The 22,559-nt window shown below is 31.2% G+C and overlaps 1 protein-coding gene across 1 annotated transcript; it reads right to left on the bottom strand.

The window, feature by feature from the left end:
- On the bottom strand, positions 1-17,526 carry LOC133182393 (calpain-9-like). The gene is made up of 11 exons (XM_061317225.1): positions 16,929-17,526; positions 5,513-5,641; positions 5,040-5,171; positions 3,213-3,406; positions 2,681-2,849; positions 2,224-2,387; positions 1,928-2,100; positions 1,258-1,371; positions 798-919; positions 486-703; positions 1-302 (listed from the first exon to the last, which is right to left on the bottom strand). Exons 1-11 carry the CDS (start codon positions 17,106-17,108, stop codon positions 269-271), a joined length of 1,629 nt encoding a protein of 542 aa, XP_061173209.1. The 5' UTR covers positions 17,109-17,526; the 3' UTR covers positions 1-268.
- Between the last annotated feature and the right edge of the window lie 5,033 nt (positions 17,527-22,559).

Raw genomic sequence — 22,559 nt, 5'->3', positions numbered from 1 at the left:
TACATTGTTTATAGTGATATGGGTAATGTGAAAAGATAATGAATGAAATGAGTGAACTTTGATTCTTATAAATTTTAGACTTAAACAGAGACACAGAGATGTAAGTATGCATGAAATTAAAAATAAATGACAGCAGATTAGGATTGCACATTGGTAAAACATTTTGACACACATGGAAAATGTTGCATAATCATCAATCAATGGAATGTGAACTCTGTGACGCATAAGAAGAAACTCCGAAGACACGCAAACTGGATGATGAAAAACATCAGTGTGTCCATGGTAAGCAATTTGCAATAGGACTGAAATGATGAAAATATATTTTTGTCAGTAATTTCTCGTTCAAATTTTTATGTCATAAACACAATACAACGAGACGATTCATCAAATTGTAATCGACATACGATCAATTTTAAAAAAAAAAAAAACTATTGATTGAAATTCTAATTAATGAGATACCCTTGTCTCATTCCCAGCTGACTTACATGCATTCCATTTTGCAGACAGAGAAGAGTCTCATTAAGTACTCTCTTTCAAATTTTGGCATCTGCGTTGTTGGCACAAGAATATAATGTCCCGGATCAAGGAAAAAGCGCCCGGATGTCTCTCTGTATTCTGCATATGTTTCCTCGTTTTCTGGCATGAGTGGGTCATTATTGTCGAAGAACGATTTTCCAAGGGCCCCGGAAGGTTTTGAATATAACTATGGTATCAAGGAAAATTTCATTTAATTCATTGCTTTCGATTTTTATTTACGGTAAATTAAAAGGAAATAACATCATGTTTTTAAATTGTACCTGAAAAATTTCGAAACCGATTGCATATAATCCAATACTGTCTAATTTTTCATGTCTTCTGTATACTTGTAGAAGGGAAATAATCAATGGAAGACGTCCATTAAAACGTCTCTGGACCATAACTGAAATCAATTAAATGTTATTGGTAAAACCATTTTTAATAGCAGTAAGAGAAAATTTTTGGCCCTTTATACAAAACAGAATCTTATTATAGTTAAATAATAGTATACGTGTATAACCACAAATGTTTGCTTTTGAATAACGGCGTTGAAAACAAATATAAAAAGGAACAAAAATAAGCACATTATCCTTTGGTTAAACAACATTCAGACAATGTTTGAAGCTTTCAAATCACTTAATCATTCAGATGTTTTTGACATAGAGATGTTAGTGTCAACAACCAGTCGGTGAAGCAATATAAAATCTAAAATATGAACTGTGAACATAAGCTAATGCTGACCGTCAGTGTGAAGAGTAATGAGATACTGAGGATTCTGGTAAAAAGAGTCACATTCCAACCATCCGCCAGCATTCAAACCAGTTTTCCAGGAACCTTTGAAGCTTAACTGATATTCTGCAATGGCATTTTAACAAATCATTATATACATACATATTATAAGTACATGTAAAAAAAAATGACAGTGCATGATATTAAGTTAATGTTGACAAAAGGAACATTTCTCAAAGTTTAAAATGTAAATTTTAGAAATTCCAGTTTAGAGTTTTTTTTCGGTGTGCTTGTGTGTGTGTGTGAAAGGAAGGAGATGGGGATTGGGTGATGGTGGAGGGTTAAAATATACACCTAAGCACTTGGTACATGCAGCTTATGTAATGGTTTCGGCATTTAACTGAATTGCAATGACTGCTCAAACGTATATATGCCCTCAGGACTTATGAACCTTAAAAACTAGATCATTATTTTTAAATATTCTTCTTTAATTGCACACCGCGATAAATTTTAAATAAATAATTTTCAAATCATGGTATTTTAAAGCAAGTATGAAATACATTATGCAGATCTTCAGTGTGTGTGTGAGAGAGAGAGAGAGAGAGGGTGCGCGTGTGTGTGTGTGAATTCCAAGAATCAACTTGTGTTTAGTAGTATCTAGAAATTTGTTATGATTAATTACCTGCTCTGTCACTTATTCCATCATGATCAAAATCCGGCGACAAATTACACACAATCATATTGCAATACTCCCGCCGAAAGTCGTTGTAGTTCATCCAGAATTCGCCATCGTCGCGTGAAAGTAGTTCCAGCTGATCTTTAACGTCGTTTGTCACATGACCCCATTCTTCACTCCTTTACATGAATTAAATAATATTTATGTATATTCTAAGTTTTGTTTAATGTGACGCTATCATACTTTACGCATATTTTAGGTTGTAATTACTACGCTTTCTTCGAACTAGAAAACAAACTTACCCATCTCCCCAAGCGCCATTCCATTCAGTATCACCCCAAGGGTTTCGGACTCGTATCAATTTTGCTGTCCCTGATTTGTACGGGATTTCTTCCACAGCAGTAATCACGTATGAATGGTTTGATACCATACCTCGCTTTTCTCTTTCATCACGATCCTCTTTATCCTGCAAAATCAAATAAGCTTAGTTTAATCGTTTTCTTTATAAACTAAGAACATTTGTCTTTCAAGCAACTTTATCTAACAACAAATAAATAAATCATATTCTTCCGTGTATATCTATTTAACATATGAAATAAGTTCAGGGAAAAAGAGTCCTACTTCTAGTCTATTGTTCTTTTTTTTTTTTTTTTTTTTTTTTTTTTTTTTGGTTATAAAAATACGTGAAATTTAAAAATTTGACTTTTTTTTTATATCGGTACAATCTTACTATGTGAAATATATATACATTAAACTTACAACACTCAAACAACCAATCACAGCTCCGCATTGATAAGCAGCTCTTATGAGGTAAAAATCATGTTCTTTAAGTTCTGCAGGATTGTACCACTCTGCAAGACCTCCTGTCAGGTCTGTGAAAGCATCAGCCTCGAAACCGTATTCCAGTGCCTCGTATGACTTGTTTAGTCTGTAAATTGTTAAAGAAAGATCCTTTCAAATATCAATATCAAGCATAGGATTTTTATTTATTTTTTTTTTTTTACAAAGTCTTGCAGAAGATATTTTTCTCGTTATTTGTACTTTGAATCCATTGGTCAGCATTGTCTTTCCTTCCTAGTGCAATTGAATGTTTGGTAAAATGTAGAACTATGGATAACAATTCTAAAATGTTTCAACTGTTCGTTTTTGTACACTTTTCTGCAAAACCTAGTTTTGCATTGACTATCACTCTATCTACCAAAAATAAAGCTTTCAGTTCTCAAATAACGAACATTCTATTACTAACTCGAGTTATTTTATGTCAAATCCAGAATAAAACAGACAGACTTACTTTGCGTAAGCTTTTTCTACCAAAGAGACCCAGAATTCATCGGGGTCGGATGAGTGAGCAAACAGAATTTCGTCATTAACAGTAGGAAGAAGATCGTCAATATATACATCCACCCATTTGCCAAATTGCCAGAAGCGGCAATGAAATTTTCCATCATAAAAAGGTGTTCCGAATGTGTTGTCACTCGGGATGATCTATCAAATAATTAAAAAAAGGATATAAATTATGTAATGATGGCAATGCATGAAGCTACAGTGTATTAGCCACCAAAATATATTCTTTGATTCCTGCGGAAAATCATGTATGTTTTCTAAATTTTGAAAAGTTTTCTTTTGGATATGACTTCATGGATGATTCTTTGAAGATTCAGATGATTGTTAATTCTTTCTTATGAATGTTCAGAAATCAAAGTGAACTTATTCATATTGTGAAAGAATGTAAAGAGAGGGAAATAAAAGAGCCTTTCTATTGGCATCCTTTGTTGTTTGCGTTTCAAAAGATAGATTTATCTTTTAGTTTTCTTTCAACTTCCTCAATAAAACATGAACATGCATTCATAAACTAATTCTGTCAACAATTAATCCAAAATATTCATTAGCCCGGCATTTGCAGTTTTATCCATTTCCTTTTGGCGATTCTATTGCGCAATATTTCCTTAATTACTTTTAGATTAACCCAATGCTTTTAGACACACATCAATACAGCCATTAGACTGACAAGGTAAACATTTGTGAAACGTTGTTTTTTGAGTGTTTAAACCAACACCAAACCGCTGAGAATGATATCGAATATAAAAATCGAAACTTTGCCACTGAATAACGATCGCGTACCGCTACCCTGCAGTTTGTGGTGAATTTAGTAGGAATAGAATTACTAGTCAACAATCAGAATGAAGCTGTAGTAATTTCCATATATATTGATGGCGACAGTAAAGATTTCCATTAGGAGAACTCAGGTCAGATTTTAGTTTTCTGAAGGTCTATTGATAAAGATATTAAAACTCACGAAAAAGCCAATCATTAAAATTAATTATCTGTTAAAATGTAGCTAATTGGCATTATATATTGAGAAAAATATGCTGCTTTGTTGTGTCAGCCTGTATCAAGATAAAACATAAATGTCCAAAATCAATAAAACGTTATACTATTTATTGTACGGTACACATGTCCTTAAACTAAGAATGTAACAATATGGCGGCTTTGTACTTAATTTGTTTATAAATATTAATAAGTCACGTAAATTTTTAATTTTGAAAATGTTGATCTCTCTAATAAAAGAATTTAAAATACTTCACAGAATGAATGAAAGGAAAGACCAATTTAAACCTATTATAGTTTCTAGACTTTTATTAGTCCCCTACCGGTGAAACCGGAGGGGACTATAGGTTTCCTCTGAGTCTGTCCGTCCGTCTGTCTGTCTGTTCCCCTGTCTGTCTGTCAGTCTGTCCCACGTAGTTTTCCGCACTTTTTTCTAAACGCTTGTAGATATTGAGCTGATTTTTGGTATGTGAGTTACAGATCAAGTTTGCATTTCGTTCCGCTTCAATGATCTTTGACGGAATTACGACCTTTTCAATTATTCAGGGTTTTCCGCATTTTTTTCTAAACGCTTGCAGATATTAAGCTGATTTTTGGTATGTGATTTTACCTTGATGAGTTACAGATCAAGTTTGAATTTTGTTCCGCTTCATTGATTTTTGACGTAATTATGGCATTTTCAATTTTTAACGGAAACCAGATTACACTTTCCGGTAGGGGACTAGTATTGCTAATGCAATACTCTCAGAATGCTTGTTCTATTATGGCAATTGTGTGTACATGTACGTACCTTGCTTATTAGTTCCGGTTTCTCAGCAATGGCGGATAGCGTGGAGAGAAACCAACAGTTGTTGAGCTCGCCTTGTTTCATGTCATGACGACTCGTACCATCAGAAATTAGAACTGGGTTTGGTCGTATTTCCTTTGGGAAAAAAAAATATTTTAAAATCTTATAATCTGATTTCTAGTTTTGTTTCTAACAAACATAGTGTATGAATCGCCTATATTCTTTTAATCTTGTAACATTTGTGGCCTTATTCATGGGTAGATTTTTTTTAAATTCTCATCAAAGCAATACAAATTCTAATTTAAAACAAAAATAAGATACATGCATCTAAATCACGGGTTTGTTTTCATTCAATTGTATTTACATGTACATGTATAAATTGCACATCAGATCTAAACAGAGATTGATGAAAGGTGAGTCAAGGGTGAGAATTTCTAGTACAGTGTAAATTTATACAGGTTCGATATCTTACTTACTGATGGTCGCTTCCAAACAACTTGTTTGGTTACTTGTTTGTTTTTGAAGATCGAAGAATCGTTGGCAAGAAATTCTGTATCGACAAATAATTTTGGTGATTCTGCTTTTGATTTTGCAGATCTTGATCTCTGAAAGAAAAAAAGGATAATGAACTTATTGATGGTTACTCACTATAACAAAAAACAAACAAAAAAATAATTCATACTCATTCAATGCTCTCAATGATTGGTTTCATATTTCTTATATTTATTAATGTATATATTGTGTAACCAATTTCCTCGAATTTACACTACATAAAGTATCAAGCATTGACTGTTTGTCTGTTTGTAAAACACGAAAAAAGTATATATCTTCGTCTTTGAATTTTGTCAAGTTCATTGCAATATGAATGTACTATATTTTTCCTTAATAAGCCATAATTTTAAATTTGGTTTAATACAGTGTAATTGTCACAACCTGCACATTGAGGATTTTTTTTCAAGAAGGAAAAGTTAAACATTCTGTCTAATAAACACATTTCTTAAACATTTGCGTAAAAAATAACAAAATAATGTCTCTAAAAATATCAAATAAAGTGAAAATTAACCCAAATTTCCTAATAGTGTGTGTGTGTGTGGATAAATTGGACATGAATTGACCGAAAGGAAAGACACTATGGAAAAAACACTTTTTTTTCTTTTTTAAAAGATATCCTGTCCTTAATTATTTAGCAGCGTCGCTGCGAATATTGTATATTTACAGAAGAGCATATCGGTACTTTTCTACATGAAATTTAAGAAGATGGGTGAACAAGGCGGGCGAAGTGCCTATAGTGCGACAAACATGAAGTGAAAAATAAAATCTCAATTATATAAAAAATTTCTTTGATATTTCATCTAGCATTAAAGTATATTTTATGCTAAATCTCTACAATTTACAAAAATCTCACAAAGACTGAAATTATTTGCCTACGAAATAGCATACACACACTAAAGAGGACAAAAAGGATCATTTTCTCACACTTTAACAAAATTTTTCGATATGAGTGGGTCTTCGCTCCATTTTTTTGAAAGTTGATCCTAAAAGTTTGCATAAAAATATACATTTTTTGGTTTACAAAAACATGGAGAAAAGACCCACTATACCTTAAAAGTACACTTTTATGACAAAGCATTCGCATCTTTCCGAGAAATACTTGAAGTCCATTAAGTAAAGGGTCATATCACAAACATGATTTAAATGCCACTATTCGTCAGGAGCTGCGTGACGTAGTGGTTAGCGTGTTAGTCTCAAAACAATACGATACTCCGGATTTTTATTGATAGGGGTTCGAATCCCACGAATACCATTTTATTTTTTTTTAATAAAAGAATAATTTTTTCCGAGATCTTTTTTCTCAGGAAAGTTTTGTTAATCATAATTTCATAAATTTCAATAATGAGAACTTTATTTTAAATACTTAATTCACAAATTGAATATGATTTTATCAATATCTGAAGCTATAGGCATTCTGCACGCCTTGTTCACCCATCTTCTTTAAAAAAACATTGTCAGAAAAGATAACACTTTCAATTTTGACAGAAATAAAGATCTACAATCATGGCATCTCCCAAAGTGGGAATCTGCTCCATTCGAAAATAGTTCCAGTTTCAGGTACGCTACCAGCACAGTATACACGAGTTAGTTCACGTGTTTGTCAATTATTCCACATTTTACTCGCAGAAGGTTTACAGATGCGACAGATGCCTGGAAATTAATGTTGATTTAACTCAAAGATGACTAGCATATACGAGTATTTCTTTTTTGCCGTATTTCCCTGGAGAGCTTTGCTACACAAACTCTTTATTATTTCCTAGTGATATGTGCCTCTGTGGTCAAGGACGTATCACTAATAGGACGCTATTACTATATGAGAAAATACGTATACGTAGTGACATTACGATTTATTGTCAAATACAGGCTAAAAGTTCGTGCTAACGGTTATGTCGTGAATATTTCATGATCTGTGCTTAAATCCACAACGCATTTTTTCTCCCTATAGTCATAAAAAGAAAATTGGCAAAATTAAACTGAATGTGGCAGAGACCAGGAGAAAAGAAAGAAATGTGTGCGACAGGAAAAGAAGCTAATCTTATCCATTGGCTAATTTGATATTTGGAATGCTTTATAATCGCAGTCGTGTGGTATTTAATATATCAAAGAATACAAAGTAAAGCTTTTATGCCAGATATAATTCCCAAAGTCAAAATCAAATAAATAGTTTATTACTTGTCAAATTTCGAAACCTCACTGGTGTTTAATTACAAAATATTTAATTTTTCATAATTCTAATTAATTGTTCTCACTAAATCTCATTAAATCATCATTACGGACTCGGTTAATGTCAGTAATCATAAGATATGTGCAGTAATTTCCTCCATCCCACCCTTTCTCAATTTTATTTACTGAATAATTCAACCTTGTAGCATGTTCATCTTTAGGCTTTTAATTATCAAAATAATAAAAACTTCTCTTAAAAGATTTATTTTTTATTGTGAAATTCTGAAGGATGGCCGGGGGCCATATTGTTATTGTTTCAAATTATATTTTGAAAGAAAAAAAAAAATAATGAATAATAAAATATAACAATAATCTTTTTTAAATGAAATCGATTGGACGAACATTTTACACTATTGCCATGGAAACAAAAAGGGGTAAATTTCTTTTAAATTTGATTTTTCGTCTAAAGATTTTTCAAGCTGCACAATAATTATGTGTAATTTTTTCTTGGTTTTAGAATTTCCAAAACAGCTGCTGTTGCCTGGAAGAAAGGACGTATTTCTGAAAAAGTTAAAACTTTGCAAAATTTCAAAATAGAAGTTGCATATTGCTTTCAACTCCAATATTACACCGTTGGTAACAATTCAGTGTGACATACACATGTATTTTTGCTTGCAACAGCAAAGTTTCTCGTTTTACTTGCCATCTTCATTTTAAAAAGACCATTTTTCTATTAATCTTCAGCACAACAAATTAATAAAACACTTTTGTTCCCCTTTCTGAACGATGACATGAAGACGAGATGCTTTGAATCGTAAAAAAACATATGAATAATGCATATTAGTCAATTATTTCAGTATTTATCTTACTGTTTAATTTTTGTTCTATTTTTTTTTTAATTTAAGTGTCGATTTTATTCAGGTTTGAAAAATCGCTTATACATGTGGGGCTTACAGAAAGTAAGACTTTAAAAAATCAGAGAGGCCATGTCCACTGTTGAAAATAAAATTTACGAGAGAAATTTAATTTCTCAAAAATCTTAAGCTGCATTAATAATTCATATGCTGTGGTCTTCAATTCAACATTTAGATATACATTTGTATTGATAGCAATATTCATTTTCTTTCATACGTTTATTCGATATACCTCACTGAACTCGAATAAGACACTACAGAGTCTGACACATCTGTTTCATATTTTGATGCTTTACTAGAGAAAGTAATTGGTGGCAAACTAACAAATAAACTCTTTAATGACATAATGACTTCAAATTCTCTATTGTTAACTTCCCTAATTTCGTAGCAATATACCATTGCATGTATCACCAGCCTATGTTGTTCATATTTCCCAAATGATTCGATACGCAAGAGTATGTTCTATGAAAGAATAATTTCTAAACGGAGGCAAGCTATTGACAAATAAGTTGGTCTTACAAGGGTACCAACAATCTCGTTTAAATTCAAAAACATTTTGCAAATTCTATAACCGATAAAATTACTTTGTTTGCATGCCGTTAGATATATTTATATTAAATATTTACTAAAAATATTTTCATACTGATCTCTCTACGGATAACTCCGTTCACCCGACCAAAACAAAGGGCTCACAGCGGGTCGACAGGAGATGCTTACTCCTACATGGCACCCGATCCCACCTGATGTGTTTAAAGGTCCCTGTTCTGCACTCAATTTGAATTGTTTAACTGGACGTTTGAGCACGATTACTGTTCATTATCTTCACATTTCATTACTGGGAAACAAATAACACTGTAGTCACCTCAATGTTTTACAATGTCCATTAATTATGTTTGATGCACGTGTACGAAAAAACACTTTCCCTGTTATTCAGTGTTTTCTTTAAGTGGTAAGGTAATTTAATTTATTGCATGTCCTGCTTATGTTCACGCAATGTTTTGATTCGAAATAAAGCTAGGATATTCGATCATATTGCTAAACTGCACTTCAATCTATTTTTTTTCGAACGAAATCTGAGGTTTTAAATTTTGTAATGAATAGAATAATCATAATTTACTAATAAGAACTACATCCATTTTTAAAGATATTGAATATTGATCAAACTTTTGAGAATGAATCTGTTATAGCATTAAGACTGTTCAACATGTTCTTGAAAAAAAGTTACATATCTATTGTCTACATTTAAGTTATTATTCTTTTTGACATCACAGACAGCTGCTTTTTCAATAAAAATGGAACTCGTAAATATACTTACGTTGTTGTTGGTCATTTACAAAATTATTTTGTTAAAAGCACCCTGATTGTACACACAAGTACTCTGAAGTTGATATTAAAAAGATGCTTGAGTTTCTGATTGACAATATCTATGTAGTTTTTGGAGATCAGGTCTTCCAACAATCTGTTGGAATTCCCATGGTACCAATTGCGCCCCCTTATTAGCAGACCTATTTTTGTATTTATATGAAGCAGAATTTATTCAAAAACTTCTTCATGAGAAGAAGAAAACACTTGTCTTGGCCTTCAACTCGACATTTCGATATATCGACGACATATTATCAATTAACAATAGATACTTTCATTCATATGTCGACTCGATATATCCCGGTGAGCTTGAAATAAAAGACAAAACAGATTCTGACACATCAGTTTCATATTTAGATATTTCACTAAAAAAGAACTTAATGGTTACCTAACAACAAAGCTTTATGATAAACGTGTTGAATTCAACTTTTCAATCGTCAACTTCCCTTACTTATGTGGCAATATATCCTTATCACCTGCATATGGAGTTTATGTCTCTCAGTTGATTCGAAATGCAAGAGCATCCTCTACATATGAACAATTTCGAAAACGAGGCAAGCTATTGACAAACAAGTTGATGAAACAAGGATATCAACAGTCTCGTTAAAAGTCATCTTTTCGCAAGTTTTACGGTCGATCCAATGACCTTGTCAGCACATACAACCTATCATTGAGTCAAATGCTGACTGACGTTTTTCATACTAATTGTTAGGCCATTATTAGTCCCCTACCGGTGAAACCGGAGGGGACTATAGGTTTCCTCTGAGTCTGTCCATCCGTCTGTCTGTCTGTCTGTCTGTCTGTCTGTCTGTCCCTCTGTCTGTCTGTCAGTCTGTCCCACTTGGTTTTCCGCACTTTTTTCTTAAACGCTTGCAGATATTCAGCTGATTTTTGGTATGTGGCTTTACCTTGATTAGTTATAGATCAAGTTTGCATTTCGTCCCGCTTCATTAATTTTTGACGGAATTATGGCATTTTCAATTTTTAACGGGAACCAGATTACACTTTCCGGTAGGGGACTAGTATTGCTAATGCAATACTCTCAGAATGCTTGTTTATACATTGAACTGTCTACGGATTTTTCCTGGGAGTTTTTTTTCCCGATCATGACAAGCACACGGCGGGTGTGACCGGTCGGCAGGGGATGCTCTCTTCTCCATGGCACTTAATCCCACCTCTAAATTTTGAGGTCGTTTGCCCTGCTCCAAATTTATATTGTTTCATTAGACTTTCAAGATTGAATACTGCTCGTTATCTTCATATTTCTCTAAATTGGTGCAATACAATAACTTTTACAGTCTCAAAAAATGTCAATTGTGTTCATCGATTCATTATCCTTTGTGCTGATTGATTTAAGATTTTTTTGAAATCAGAGAAGTTTATATCTTTGAAGAAAAATCACAAAATTAAACTGAACATTTTTGCAAATTAGTAACCGGGCATTAAGGAAAAACGTCAGCAATATATTAAGTTATGGTAAATGTATCCTTTTCTTACCGATGTGGGTTTTAAAATGACATCAAGACAATTTGATGGTAATGAATACTTTGGGTATCAAAAATCTAGAATTACGAACTGGATAGGAAAATTCTGGCGAATCTTACAGTAGTATCAGTACTACAAGATTGGCGTTGTATAATACTTTTTCATATAATAATTTATCAAAATTTACGGTATGATTATAAAGAAGGTAAAAATACAAGATTTTGTAAGATCTAAAATTGTTTCGAAATTCAGGTAAAATAGATTTGAAAAACCGAAATCGATTAGTTAAGCAATAACCATTAACTGACGTCAAACGTCTCCCGAACTTTGCGTTGGCTAATTCAACAATTTTTCCTATCATCATATTGCAAAAATCAATTTAAGTCACTCAAATTTTGAAAAATGCTGCTAATTTGTTCAAAGTTTTTGAGAATAAAATGAAATCATCACCTGGATAGGTTTAATTTTGCATGTATGTGCACAGTTTATAACTTTTTGATTATAACTTAAATTTACAAATATATCTTTAAAATCGCGAAACTGTTTGGAATCATATGGATGTCACACATGGGCCATTGGTCTTTGAGCAAACATAACCACCTCATTCAGTAGAAAAGGAGTAAAAGAAATTCCAAAAAAGATTAATAAGATAGAATTCAAATGTCGCCAGGAAACCCCGTTGAAGCCCAAGATAAGCAAATCAGGACATGGGGTCTGCGTTTAATGACGGCGTTTAGTTTTACAGGGTGGAGATTTTGCCTTGGGTCTTTCTATGTAGGCTTGTGTAAAGGAACAAGTGGGTGTAGGATCAGACGTTCACACTATTTCAGGCACAATTTATCGTGTAACCATAGCTATGCAATCTGATTTTATTGATTTTTTTATTAACTGTCATTGTTATGATTATAAACTCTTTATATAAATAGAAATCAGCCAGCAATTATGAGAACATTAGCCTTATATCCATTCTTGACGCTACTCTAAAATTATATGGTAATTCGAGAAATTTATTTTTCTCCTCTTTCCTAATTAACTGTGTAAAAGAAGTAAATATTTACATTTTTTAAAAATCTACTCTTATTCAACGTTTTAAATATTTCTTGTTACGTTTAATTCAGTCATTTAAATCAAATTTTACTTTATCCTTAAGCCTCTAGCAAAAATCAATTAATCATATTTTAAATCTATTTTTGGATGATTAGTTGAATGCATAATGTATATCATGACGTGATGAAAATATCAATCGGTTGCAGTTCATGTACTTTTAAAGCTGTATCATTTATGATGGTCATTAAATATGAATACTAACTCATCTTTTCGTCGGCTCTTTTTTTCCCACCTGATCAATTAAAAGCTGAACGAACTTAGCTTCATTTATTTTGTTCATTACCTTGAATATTGATTCTAATTTCGTGCGCAAATTAGATTAGTATACTCTTCACGTAATTACGCAGAAAACATACATATTGCTGGCTTACAGAACTTGTTTATATATAAAGTTGATTAAAACTGTATTACATTTAAGCTTCATTCGAAATGAATATTTATTTGTTGCAATATATAAAATTTGATCAATTGATCTCAGTTACATCGGTAAACGTTGTTTGCAAAGAGAGCAAGCTACTTCTTGATTATTGTGTAATAACAAATGCTGTGTTTATTTTGTAGATAAACATACTATAGCTAGATGAAACTGTTACAACTTGATCTTTTAAACAATTTGTAATATATTGTTCAAATAACCAGTACAAACAATAGAGTTTATGCAACAACCCTGAACATGCAAAGTGATAGGTTATTCAAATGAATGTAGATTTACTTCAACTTCAAAGAATATGAATTTATCTAGGAATGTCTGTTCACTCAGAAAACCCTTTTAAAGCCACATTGTAACACCTCTATTTTAAGATGTCATAAATTTTTCACAGAAGAAAACTATTTTGCGTCGCCCCCCCATTTTTTAAGTTTCTAAAATGTTACATATGTAAAATTGATAGTCAAATTGTAAATTAAATCGATTATCAGTAATATATTCAATATCTGTACTCTTTAAAAGAAAATGTGATCTATAGTTAAAATTCTTAGGGTGACTTAGAACATTATGGAATCATTTCGTTTGTGCACATGTTCATAATTATATTGTTGACAAATTTTTCTGACCGTTTTTAACTGCAATAATCAATCATATTGAAATTTTATGTTATCTATCGTTCAAATACAAGCTTTGTTTGTATGTTCTGCTGCTTCTGCTTTGAAAAAAAATGTGTGAATAAGTATTTCTTTTTTAAAACCTGTATTTCATATCGGGATTATCCTTTGTATATTTTTGATGTGTTCACATTTTTTTTCAGTTCTATTTTTTCACTCAAACCAAAATATTGATACATAAGGTACAATGTAACGTATAAATATTTTTGTACAAATAAGTCAAAGGTACAATATATATATATATATATATATATATATATATATATATATATATATATATATATATATATATATATATATATATATATATATATAGCAGAAACATGACATTAAGTGAACAAAGTGAAGAAACCAAGGAGAATAGACAGCATAAATTCAGTTGTATTTTCCTTTGGGATGAAATTAGTTCTATAGATTTAATAACATTACGTCTATGAGACTAATTACTGCCCAGGTAATATTTTCCTACATGTATATTCATTAAGTTGATTTGCTGCTCATTGCAGTGGTTACTTCATGCATAATATGAAGGAAACGAATTTTTGTTGTCTTTATCCTGTCAGCATGTAAAGACAAACTTAAACTACTTGATTTGATTCAAAACGATGTGTTTACGCAAATTTAAGTAGCTTAATATATATATATATATATATATATATATATATATATATATATATATATATATATATATATATATATATATATATATATATATATATATATATATATATATATATATATATATATATAGTCAGTGGCGTTTTCAGACCCATTTTCATGATTTTTCTGTTAAGTCTAAGTTGTAATTACTGGAAATTTGGATTATCTCCCTTTACAAAATTGGTTTATTTCTCATATTTATATTTTGTGTCTGCTAAAATTATATGCCATTGTTAATAATACTTTTGAGAATTTCAAACAAATTATTAAACGTCACAAAGGTGGCAACACACGACAGTCTGTTTTACAGACTTTTTATTCATTTAAGGAGGATAAGATATGGTGTTCTAGTGATGAGAGGATTATGGAAAGAAATAAGCAATTTAATGTGTAACTGGGCTATCAATTGAAAATACTTATTGCATTAATATAAATAAATTTAAGTTTACTTAAAATTTTTTATTGTAATCAATAAGTGTCCTCCTTGAATGTTCAAGTCTGAAATATTGTACAGTGATGTATTATAATGGTCATTTTGTTTCATGTCTTAGGAGAGGCAGAGATTGACCAATCAAAATCAAGCAATTAAAATTCTGGCCACGCGGTGCGTCACTCTGCCTCTTCTCCCACCTACAGCCTTGGAGGACGGACGTTTTTTCAAGTTTGTTATTTACCTCCTTCCACCCCGCCTCCGCCAAAATTTGTGGTTGTAATTTTATATTTTTAAGCGTTTTCAGACCCATTTTCATGATTTTTCTGTTAAGTCTAAGTTGTAATTACTGGAAATTTGGATTATCTCCCTTTACAAAATTAGTTTATTTCTCATATTTATATTTTGTGTCTGCTAAAATTATATGCCATTGTTAATAATACTTTTGAGAATTTCAAACAAATTATTAAACGTCACAAAGGTGGCAACACACGACAGTCTGTTTTACAGACTTTTTATTCATTTAAGGAGGATAAGATATGGTGTTCTAGTGATGAGAGGATTATGGAAAGAAATAAGCAATTTAATGTGTAACTGGGCTATCAATTGAAAATACTTATTGCATTAATATATATATATATATATATATATATATATATATATATATATATATATATATATATATATATATATATATATATATATATATATATATATATATATATATATATATATATATATATATATATATATATATATACATGTAGATAGATAGATAGATAGATAGATAGATAGATAGATAGATAGATAGATATATGTATTAATTTATTTAACAAGGGTACATTTTTGTTATGCTGATTGTTGGCTTTCTCTAATTTTTTTGTCGTGGGTTGGTTTTTCAATATGGAATACATATGGATTCATTTATTAAAAAGATGTACATATAATTTCTTTCTTTACGCGTTTAAAAAAAAACAGATTTGGAACATTTTCTACATTTCATTTGAAATAATATTTAACATTTTCAAAATTGGATTGCAGTAGAATTGGTGATCAATTTCATTATGTTATTGAATTTTCAAAGGAGAGAAAAATTATTCTGTTTGAGAGATATTCTGAAAAACCTAAACATTATAAAGTTGAATAATGTAATTGATACTAATAATATACAATAATAAAACCATACATGTATTTTAAGTTTTATATGAAAAAAATCTAAAGCTGTTTCTTCTTCGAACCCTTTACAACTGATTGTATATTACATTTTTTCTTTGCATACCTTTCCAATTTTTTTTATATATATTACCTATTATCTGTGTTTACATGTGTGTATATATTTGTATATGTCATTGAATTGTTTTCTTAGTGAATTAAGAATTGCATTTAAAAAAGCTTTTTGAATGATGTTTATTGATGACATTGCCAACCGTGTGCTCCTTGTCATGATCGAGTAAACGGGAAAATCCGTAGACATTTAAGTGGAAAAATAATTGCCTAACAATGTGTATGAAAGAGGTAAGTCATCATTTGAACTAACGATAGTTTGTTTTTGCAAACAAGGTCGTTGTATCAACCACAGAATTTGCAAAATGTTGACTTTAAACGGTATTATTGATATCCATGTGTCATCAACTTATTTGTCAGAAGTCCGCCTCTTTTTTAGAAATTGTCCAATTGGTCGTTCGTAGAACATACCTTTTCGTATCGAATTTACTGGGAGACATAAACGCCATATGCAGTTGATAATGGTATATTGCTACATAAATAAGGGAAGTTTACGATAGAAAAGTTGAAGTCATCACGTTTATCTTAAAGTATACTTGTTATTTTGCCATCTTTGACATTTTCTAGTAAAACATCCAAATATGAAAAAAATTTGTCAGACTCTGTGATGTCTTTTATTTTGAGTTCAATTGCGTATATCGAATCAACTTACAAATGAAAATGAATATTGTAAATTTATTAAAACGTCATCGATGTAAATAAAATGTATTAGAGGAAAACAAATCACATACTTCAAGACATTAAGACTACTTTTGACACACAATATGTTTTCAAACATGTTTTATGAGCCTGTTTTGCATTATTTGAATTGTTTACATCTTTATTAATACTTACACTGGCACCACCGCCTTGAGTTGAGTTGACAATGTTTACCCAGCTTCTGGGTGTTGTTTTCTCTCGACACCTCATGGACCTCTCGGAGGCCCTACAGTTATGTTCATTGTTATTGAGGATCTTCAACGGCACCAAATCCCTCCGGTTTTTGCGAACTGGTAAGGAGACCGAACATCCCATTTGAGAAAAGCTTAGTTGCACGTGCAATAACTGATGTCCTACATTTTACCAATTTTTTATATCCTACTTAGGAAAAGCAGTGTTATTGTCTGACATCAATCACAAAAATTAAGGATTTCTGACTTTTAAAATTAATAAGGCATTTCGGTCTTAGATGCGTTGGTTCACAAAACTGATAATACTTCCATTTTCAATTCCAATATGTAATCAATGAAGATCAAATCTCATTTTGAAAATTCAGCTCCTATCTCCCGGTACTTTGGTAATGAGACTTCTAAAAAAAGAATTGACAAGTTGTTAGGTCGCTGCTACAAACTACCTCCAGCGAAAAAATCAGAAACAATATTTCAGTACATCGGCACCTTTCCTATTATAAACCGTGTAAAATCAATTCTTACTGCTTCCCGAAATGGCGCGAACTTCCTATGCGCAAAAACTAAAACACGATGGCAGGCAACTCGCAATGGAATCGATCTAGCTTTAATGCCTAGCGCTTTAATTGTTTGAAGATCGATGGTCGAAACAAAGCCAATTTTCAATACAGATATTTCATTTCAGTTTCAAGTCCTTATCAAAGGGTCGCAATGACGTCACGATATTGAACTGTGCAACGAGAAATATCATTTTACGACTGCTACTTTTAGACTTTACTTTACTATGTTGTCGTAAGTTATAATAGAAAGTGAAATATTTCATAAAACGAAAAAATAAAAAATGATTAAAAAGGTACTAATTTTAGAAAACAGAGAAATTTCTAGATGCATGTTAATAATTAATTCGGGACAAAATCTATATATCATAAATGCTCCTTATGTGTAGTGTGCAATGCCATATTATTTTAATGAGTCTATTCAAAGAAACGCACCTGATATCTTTTGTAAATGCTTTTTTTCTTTATTTAAGATTAGCTAAAATGTTATTCACATTTGAATAATCATATATCTATTATTTGTTAATAAAAATTAGAGAAGCAGGAAAATCGAACAGTAATGAATAAATAAAGTAGGAGAGAAATAACTTTTGGAATATTTGAGATAGAAAAGAAAGAATTTTATTTAATGAGAGCAGGATGGTGGGAAACATGATGAATAATTGAAACAGCCCGTAGAAAATCACCCCAACTTTTGCCAGTGTAAATAATCAGATTCCTTGATTAATGTCTCCATTTCATGCTGCCCTCTGAATTCCCTCTTTTTACAAACTTAGAGTTGGACTGCAGCCAGTTTGTGGAATGAACTTCCGACACATGTAAAAGTTGCCAAAAATGGGGGGGGGGGTTTAAAGTCTGCTAAAACGCACTTTTTTAAGATTGCATTTCCTGAGTTTTTGAACTCTAGTGCAGTGACTTTTTAAATTTTCTAAACTACTGTTTTTTCAAACAAATTTATAAACTTAGCTCGTCTATAATATTTTTTGAATTGTTTAATGCTGGAGCATTATCTATAACGTATTTGATTTTCCTTTTTTATCCTGCATTCATTTCTTTGCATGCTATTTTTTTCAATTTTACGTAATTTTTAAAAGTTTGTACATTTATATAAGTAAAACCTTACTGTTAATTCCTTAGGGTAACTTTTATTATATAGGACCTTCTACATATGTTTTATTTATATTTATGAGTTCATATACTAGTAGACAAATCAAATTGTAACAGCAATGATTGGCCTTCAGTAATAAAACACATCTGTGTTACTCTTAAAGTATTACATGTACTTTCATCTTAATCATAAGAACCATTGATGGCATAAGTGATGTGTTTGCAAGTAATTAGTAAATATTATTTGTTAAGTGTTGTCCTATACCATTAAGCGTGAATTGACCAAGGGTATACTTTTAATTAATTCTCTCTTTCCTTCTAAATTTATATTACATGTAAATTCATAAGTAAATCAACAATGTAAAGTTTCTTCAAAGATGACACATTTTCTCGGGAGTAAAAAATCAAATTTGATGTTATTGAAATATCTTCATTTTTTCTTTCTTTTTCGTATCATTTAATGATCAAGGTACGTTAAGTATCAAAATCGTCCTCTTTTTAATTCAATTTAATTTTTTTCAAGTTTCTCAATCCATTTTTCCCACAGAGCTCTCTTCAGAGATGTTTTCCTCAGAAAATAACACGATGACATTATGACGTAAACATTGCATTATCAGGCTTAGTATGTATTTCGATACAGTGTAAAATATATTGATTTTTGAATAGACATGTCCCCCACTTAAGGAAAAAAAATATAAAGATAGAGTAAAAAGAAATGGTCAACCTTGACCTTTCAGCTTTTGGCCTTAAAGTCAAAAGGGTCTTTTTAGGTTAAAGACATTCTTGGCCTTTAGTTTCATTGAAGCAGACAGATAGCTAAAATTATTATCTGAAAACTTTGTGTACAATATATAAATTTCTGACCTTGGTGCTTGAACTTTTGAGCTCAAAATTAATAGGAGTCATTTTTAAGTCAAATTAACTACCCGTATAAAATTCCATTGCAAAATCTAAAAGGGAACTAGAGTTATCACCAGGAAACCAGAAACAAAAGGGGTCTTTTTTAAGTCATTGCGAGTTATGATATAAAATTCATTTAGATTAAGTTTAAGAAAAATTAAGTTATCCTAAAATCCTTTTTTGCATTGAATTCCTTACCTTGACCTTTAACTTTCTGACCCAAAAATCATTAGGGGTCTATTTGAAGTCTCTAGGAGCCATGTTATTTAACTCAATATAAAACTCAATCAGAACTAAAAATAAAATTTCATAGATTAAGTTCAAGAAAAATTAAAGTTATCATACGGAAACCATTTTTGCAACATATAACTTTCTGACCTTGACCTTTTGATTCCAAATCAATAGGATTATTTTTAGGACCATGGAAAGTTATGATAAAAATTTCATTGCAAAATCTTGAAAGCTTTTAAAGGTATCGTTCGGAAAGAAAAAAAAAATGCAAACAAACGGAATTTGTGAACTTTTGACCATCACCTTTCACTTTTTCATCTCAAAACCAATTGTGTTTTTGAGGCCATATGGAGTTGTGATATAAAATTTCATTGAAAGAAACTCAAAGAAAATTAAATTTGTCTTCTGGAAATGTATGAATTATTGACCTTGACCTTTGACCTCAAATTTCATCAAAGATCCCTTTTAATTTTGAGGTCAAAAGGTAACAGATCAAGATCAGAAATCCATACATTGCAAATAACATTTTCCATGTGATAACTTTAGCTTTCTTTGAATTTTATTCAATGAAATTTAATTTCAGAAATCCTTATGGTCTAAAAAGACACCTATAGATTTTGAGGTCAAAATGTCAATGGTCAAAGTCATAATTTCAAATATTTTGTCTCTGTGTAACACTTTCGCTTCTGGACGATATCTTAAAAACCTTTTAGCTTTTGCAATGCAATTTTATATCACAATTCCTTATGGCCTAAAGAAGACCCTTCTTTAGGCCATAAGGAGTTGTGAAATAAAATTGCATTGCTCAAAGGCTTTTAAAGAGTAACAGAACATTAAGTACATAGGAGTAACAGATCCCAGCTTTCACTGAAATCGGGGATATTAATTTGGGTCTCTCCATCTGTCTGTGTGTAACACTTCCGTTTCCGGGCGATATATTTAAAAGCCTTTGAGCTTTTGCAATGAAATTTTATATCTCCCTTGGGCCTAAAGAAGAACCCTATAGATTTTCAGGTGAAATGGGCAAAGGTCAAGGTAATAAATTCTGTCTGTATGTTACACTTTCGTTTCCGGGCGATATCTTTAAAAGCCTTTGAGCAATGAAATTTTATTTCACTTCTCCTAATGGCCTAAAGAAAGGTCTTTCTAGTCCTTTGTTTTAAGTTGAGATTATGGGAAAATGAACTCTGAAAGTAGAATGTAGTAGTATGTAGTATGAACTATGAAGAAATATTGGATTGTTTCAAAGTATCGGTACTCGAATACTGATTTTAGCATTCGATGCTCAAACCTTTCGTAGTTGACTGTTGACAACTAACCTCAAATATATACATGTATATATTTAAAATCACTACCTTATATTTCTCCATAACATATAACATTTTGCTTCTTTTCCTTTAATCTCTCATGAATGACAGTCATCTTTATTCCTTCCTCTATTACTAAAGAATCTGAAGCACAGTAGGTCATGCATTTCCACCTTTTATGACTTTTAATTATATATTATTATTCTCGAGAACTTAAATTGCAGGAATTTCCCGTTAACCATGAAACACTTTTAATAAACATTCCCCTCAGGAAGATATGTTCATAAATTTAAAAAAAAAATTGCTACCAGACTTCAAAAAAAATAAACAACGTTTTAAGCATATTCGCTGTCGCTTCACCAACCATGACTTAATAAAAGAGTTTTCCAAAATTAAACTAAAATTAATTAAACATAATTAAACTAGTTTCGACAGAAAACACATTACATCTTACACTCTGAAATAAAGTATATACATCTATGAACAATCATTTTTAACAGTAACAAGAGGCCCATGGGCCACAATGCTCACTTGAGTAACTAATGGACCTTCTGTTCTTCATCAGCATTCTTTTTCCTAAACAGTGTATATCTTATCTAAAACTTAGATCACATATTGTGGGCCCATCCTACCCCTGGGGGTCATGATTTGAACAAACTCAAATTTACATTGTCTGATGATTCTTCCATATATACGTACATGTAGATATGACTTATCATTGCTTTGCTGTTCTTGAAAGAAGATTTTTAAAGATGTTTCTATATATTTCTCTTCAAAACTTTGAATCCTCATTGTGTTCCCACTCTATCCCCAAGGGTCAAGAACAAACTAGAATGTACAACAGCTAAGGATGCTATCATGTGAATATGACTTATCAGGCTTTGCTGTTCCCCTAAAAAAGATTGTTAATCAAAATTTTTTCCTGTGTATTCCTATGTAAGACTTTGATCACCCATTGTGGCACCTCCCTATCCCCAGGGATTGTAATTTGAACAAATTAGAATAACCACTACCTGAGGATGCTTCCATATATATATGACTGCATGATAATAGCTGTGCTATTCTTGAGAAGAAGACTTTTAAAGATTTTTACATTACATTCCCATGTAAAAGGTACACACTGCAACCATATCATAAATAAGTGGCATTGGTTATTTCGCAATTTGGAAAAAAAATTAAAAAGTAGCAAATTCAAAGAATTGTGGTCCCCATCTTTCGGTGTCTTAGTTGTGGGGATAAAAATTTTTGTAACTGTCTTGTTTGTGTGTCCTGTCTTCTTGTCCATCGTACAAAAAAGATATATATTTTTGAATGAATAAAAGTTACGGCAAAGATAAAGCTTCTCAAAGTCAAATATTATAATACAATCCTAGAGGTCTTGTGGCATGTAATTTTTTGATAAGTAGGCCAAGCTTCTACAGGTCAAGGTTATGTAGTAAAAAAATGATAGTTCTTTCTGAAAGATGTTGTCATAGG

Source organism: Saccostrea echinata, unplaced genomic scaffold (genome assembly GCF_033153115.1).
Source record: "Saccostrea echinata isolate AGI-Se365-2 ecotype Australia unplaced genomic scaffold, CSIRO_AGI_Sech_v1 ptg000009l, whole genome shotgun sequence".
NCBI classification, from domain to species: Eukaryota; Metazoa; Mollusca; class Bivalvia; order Ostreida; family Ostreidae; genus Saccostrea; species Saccostrea echinata.
This window is presented reverse-complemented; position numbering and strand designations above follow the sequence as displayed.

Bases quoted from the DNA above. Each gene is read 5' to 3' on its own strand.
- LOC133182393 (XM_061317225.1), bottom strand. From the start codon at position 17,108: ATGGGATGTTCGGTCTCCTTACCAGTTCGCAAAAACCGGAGGGATTTG. The intron at 5,642-16,928 runs GTAAGTATTAAT...TTTTTCTTTCAG, and splicing joins CTCAAGGCGGTGGTGCCAGT to AGATCAAGATCTGCAAAATC. The intron at 303-485 runs GTAAGTCAGCTG...TCATCATTTCAG, and splicing joins GTCTGCAAAATGGAATGCAT to TCCTATTGCAAATTGCTTAC.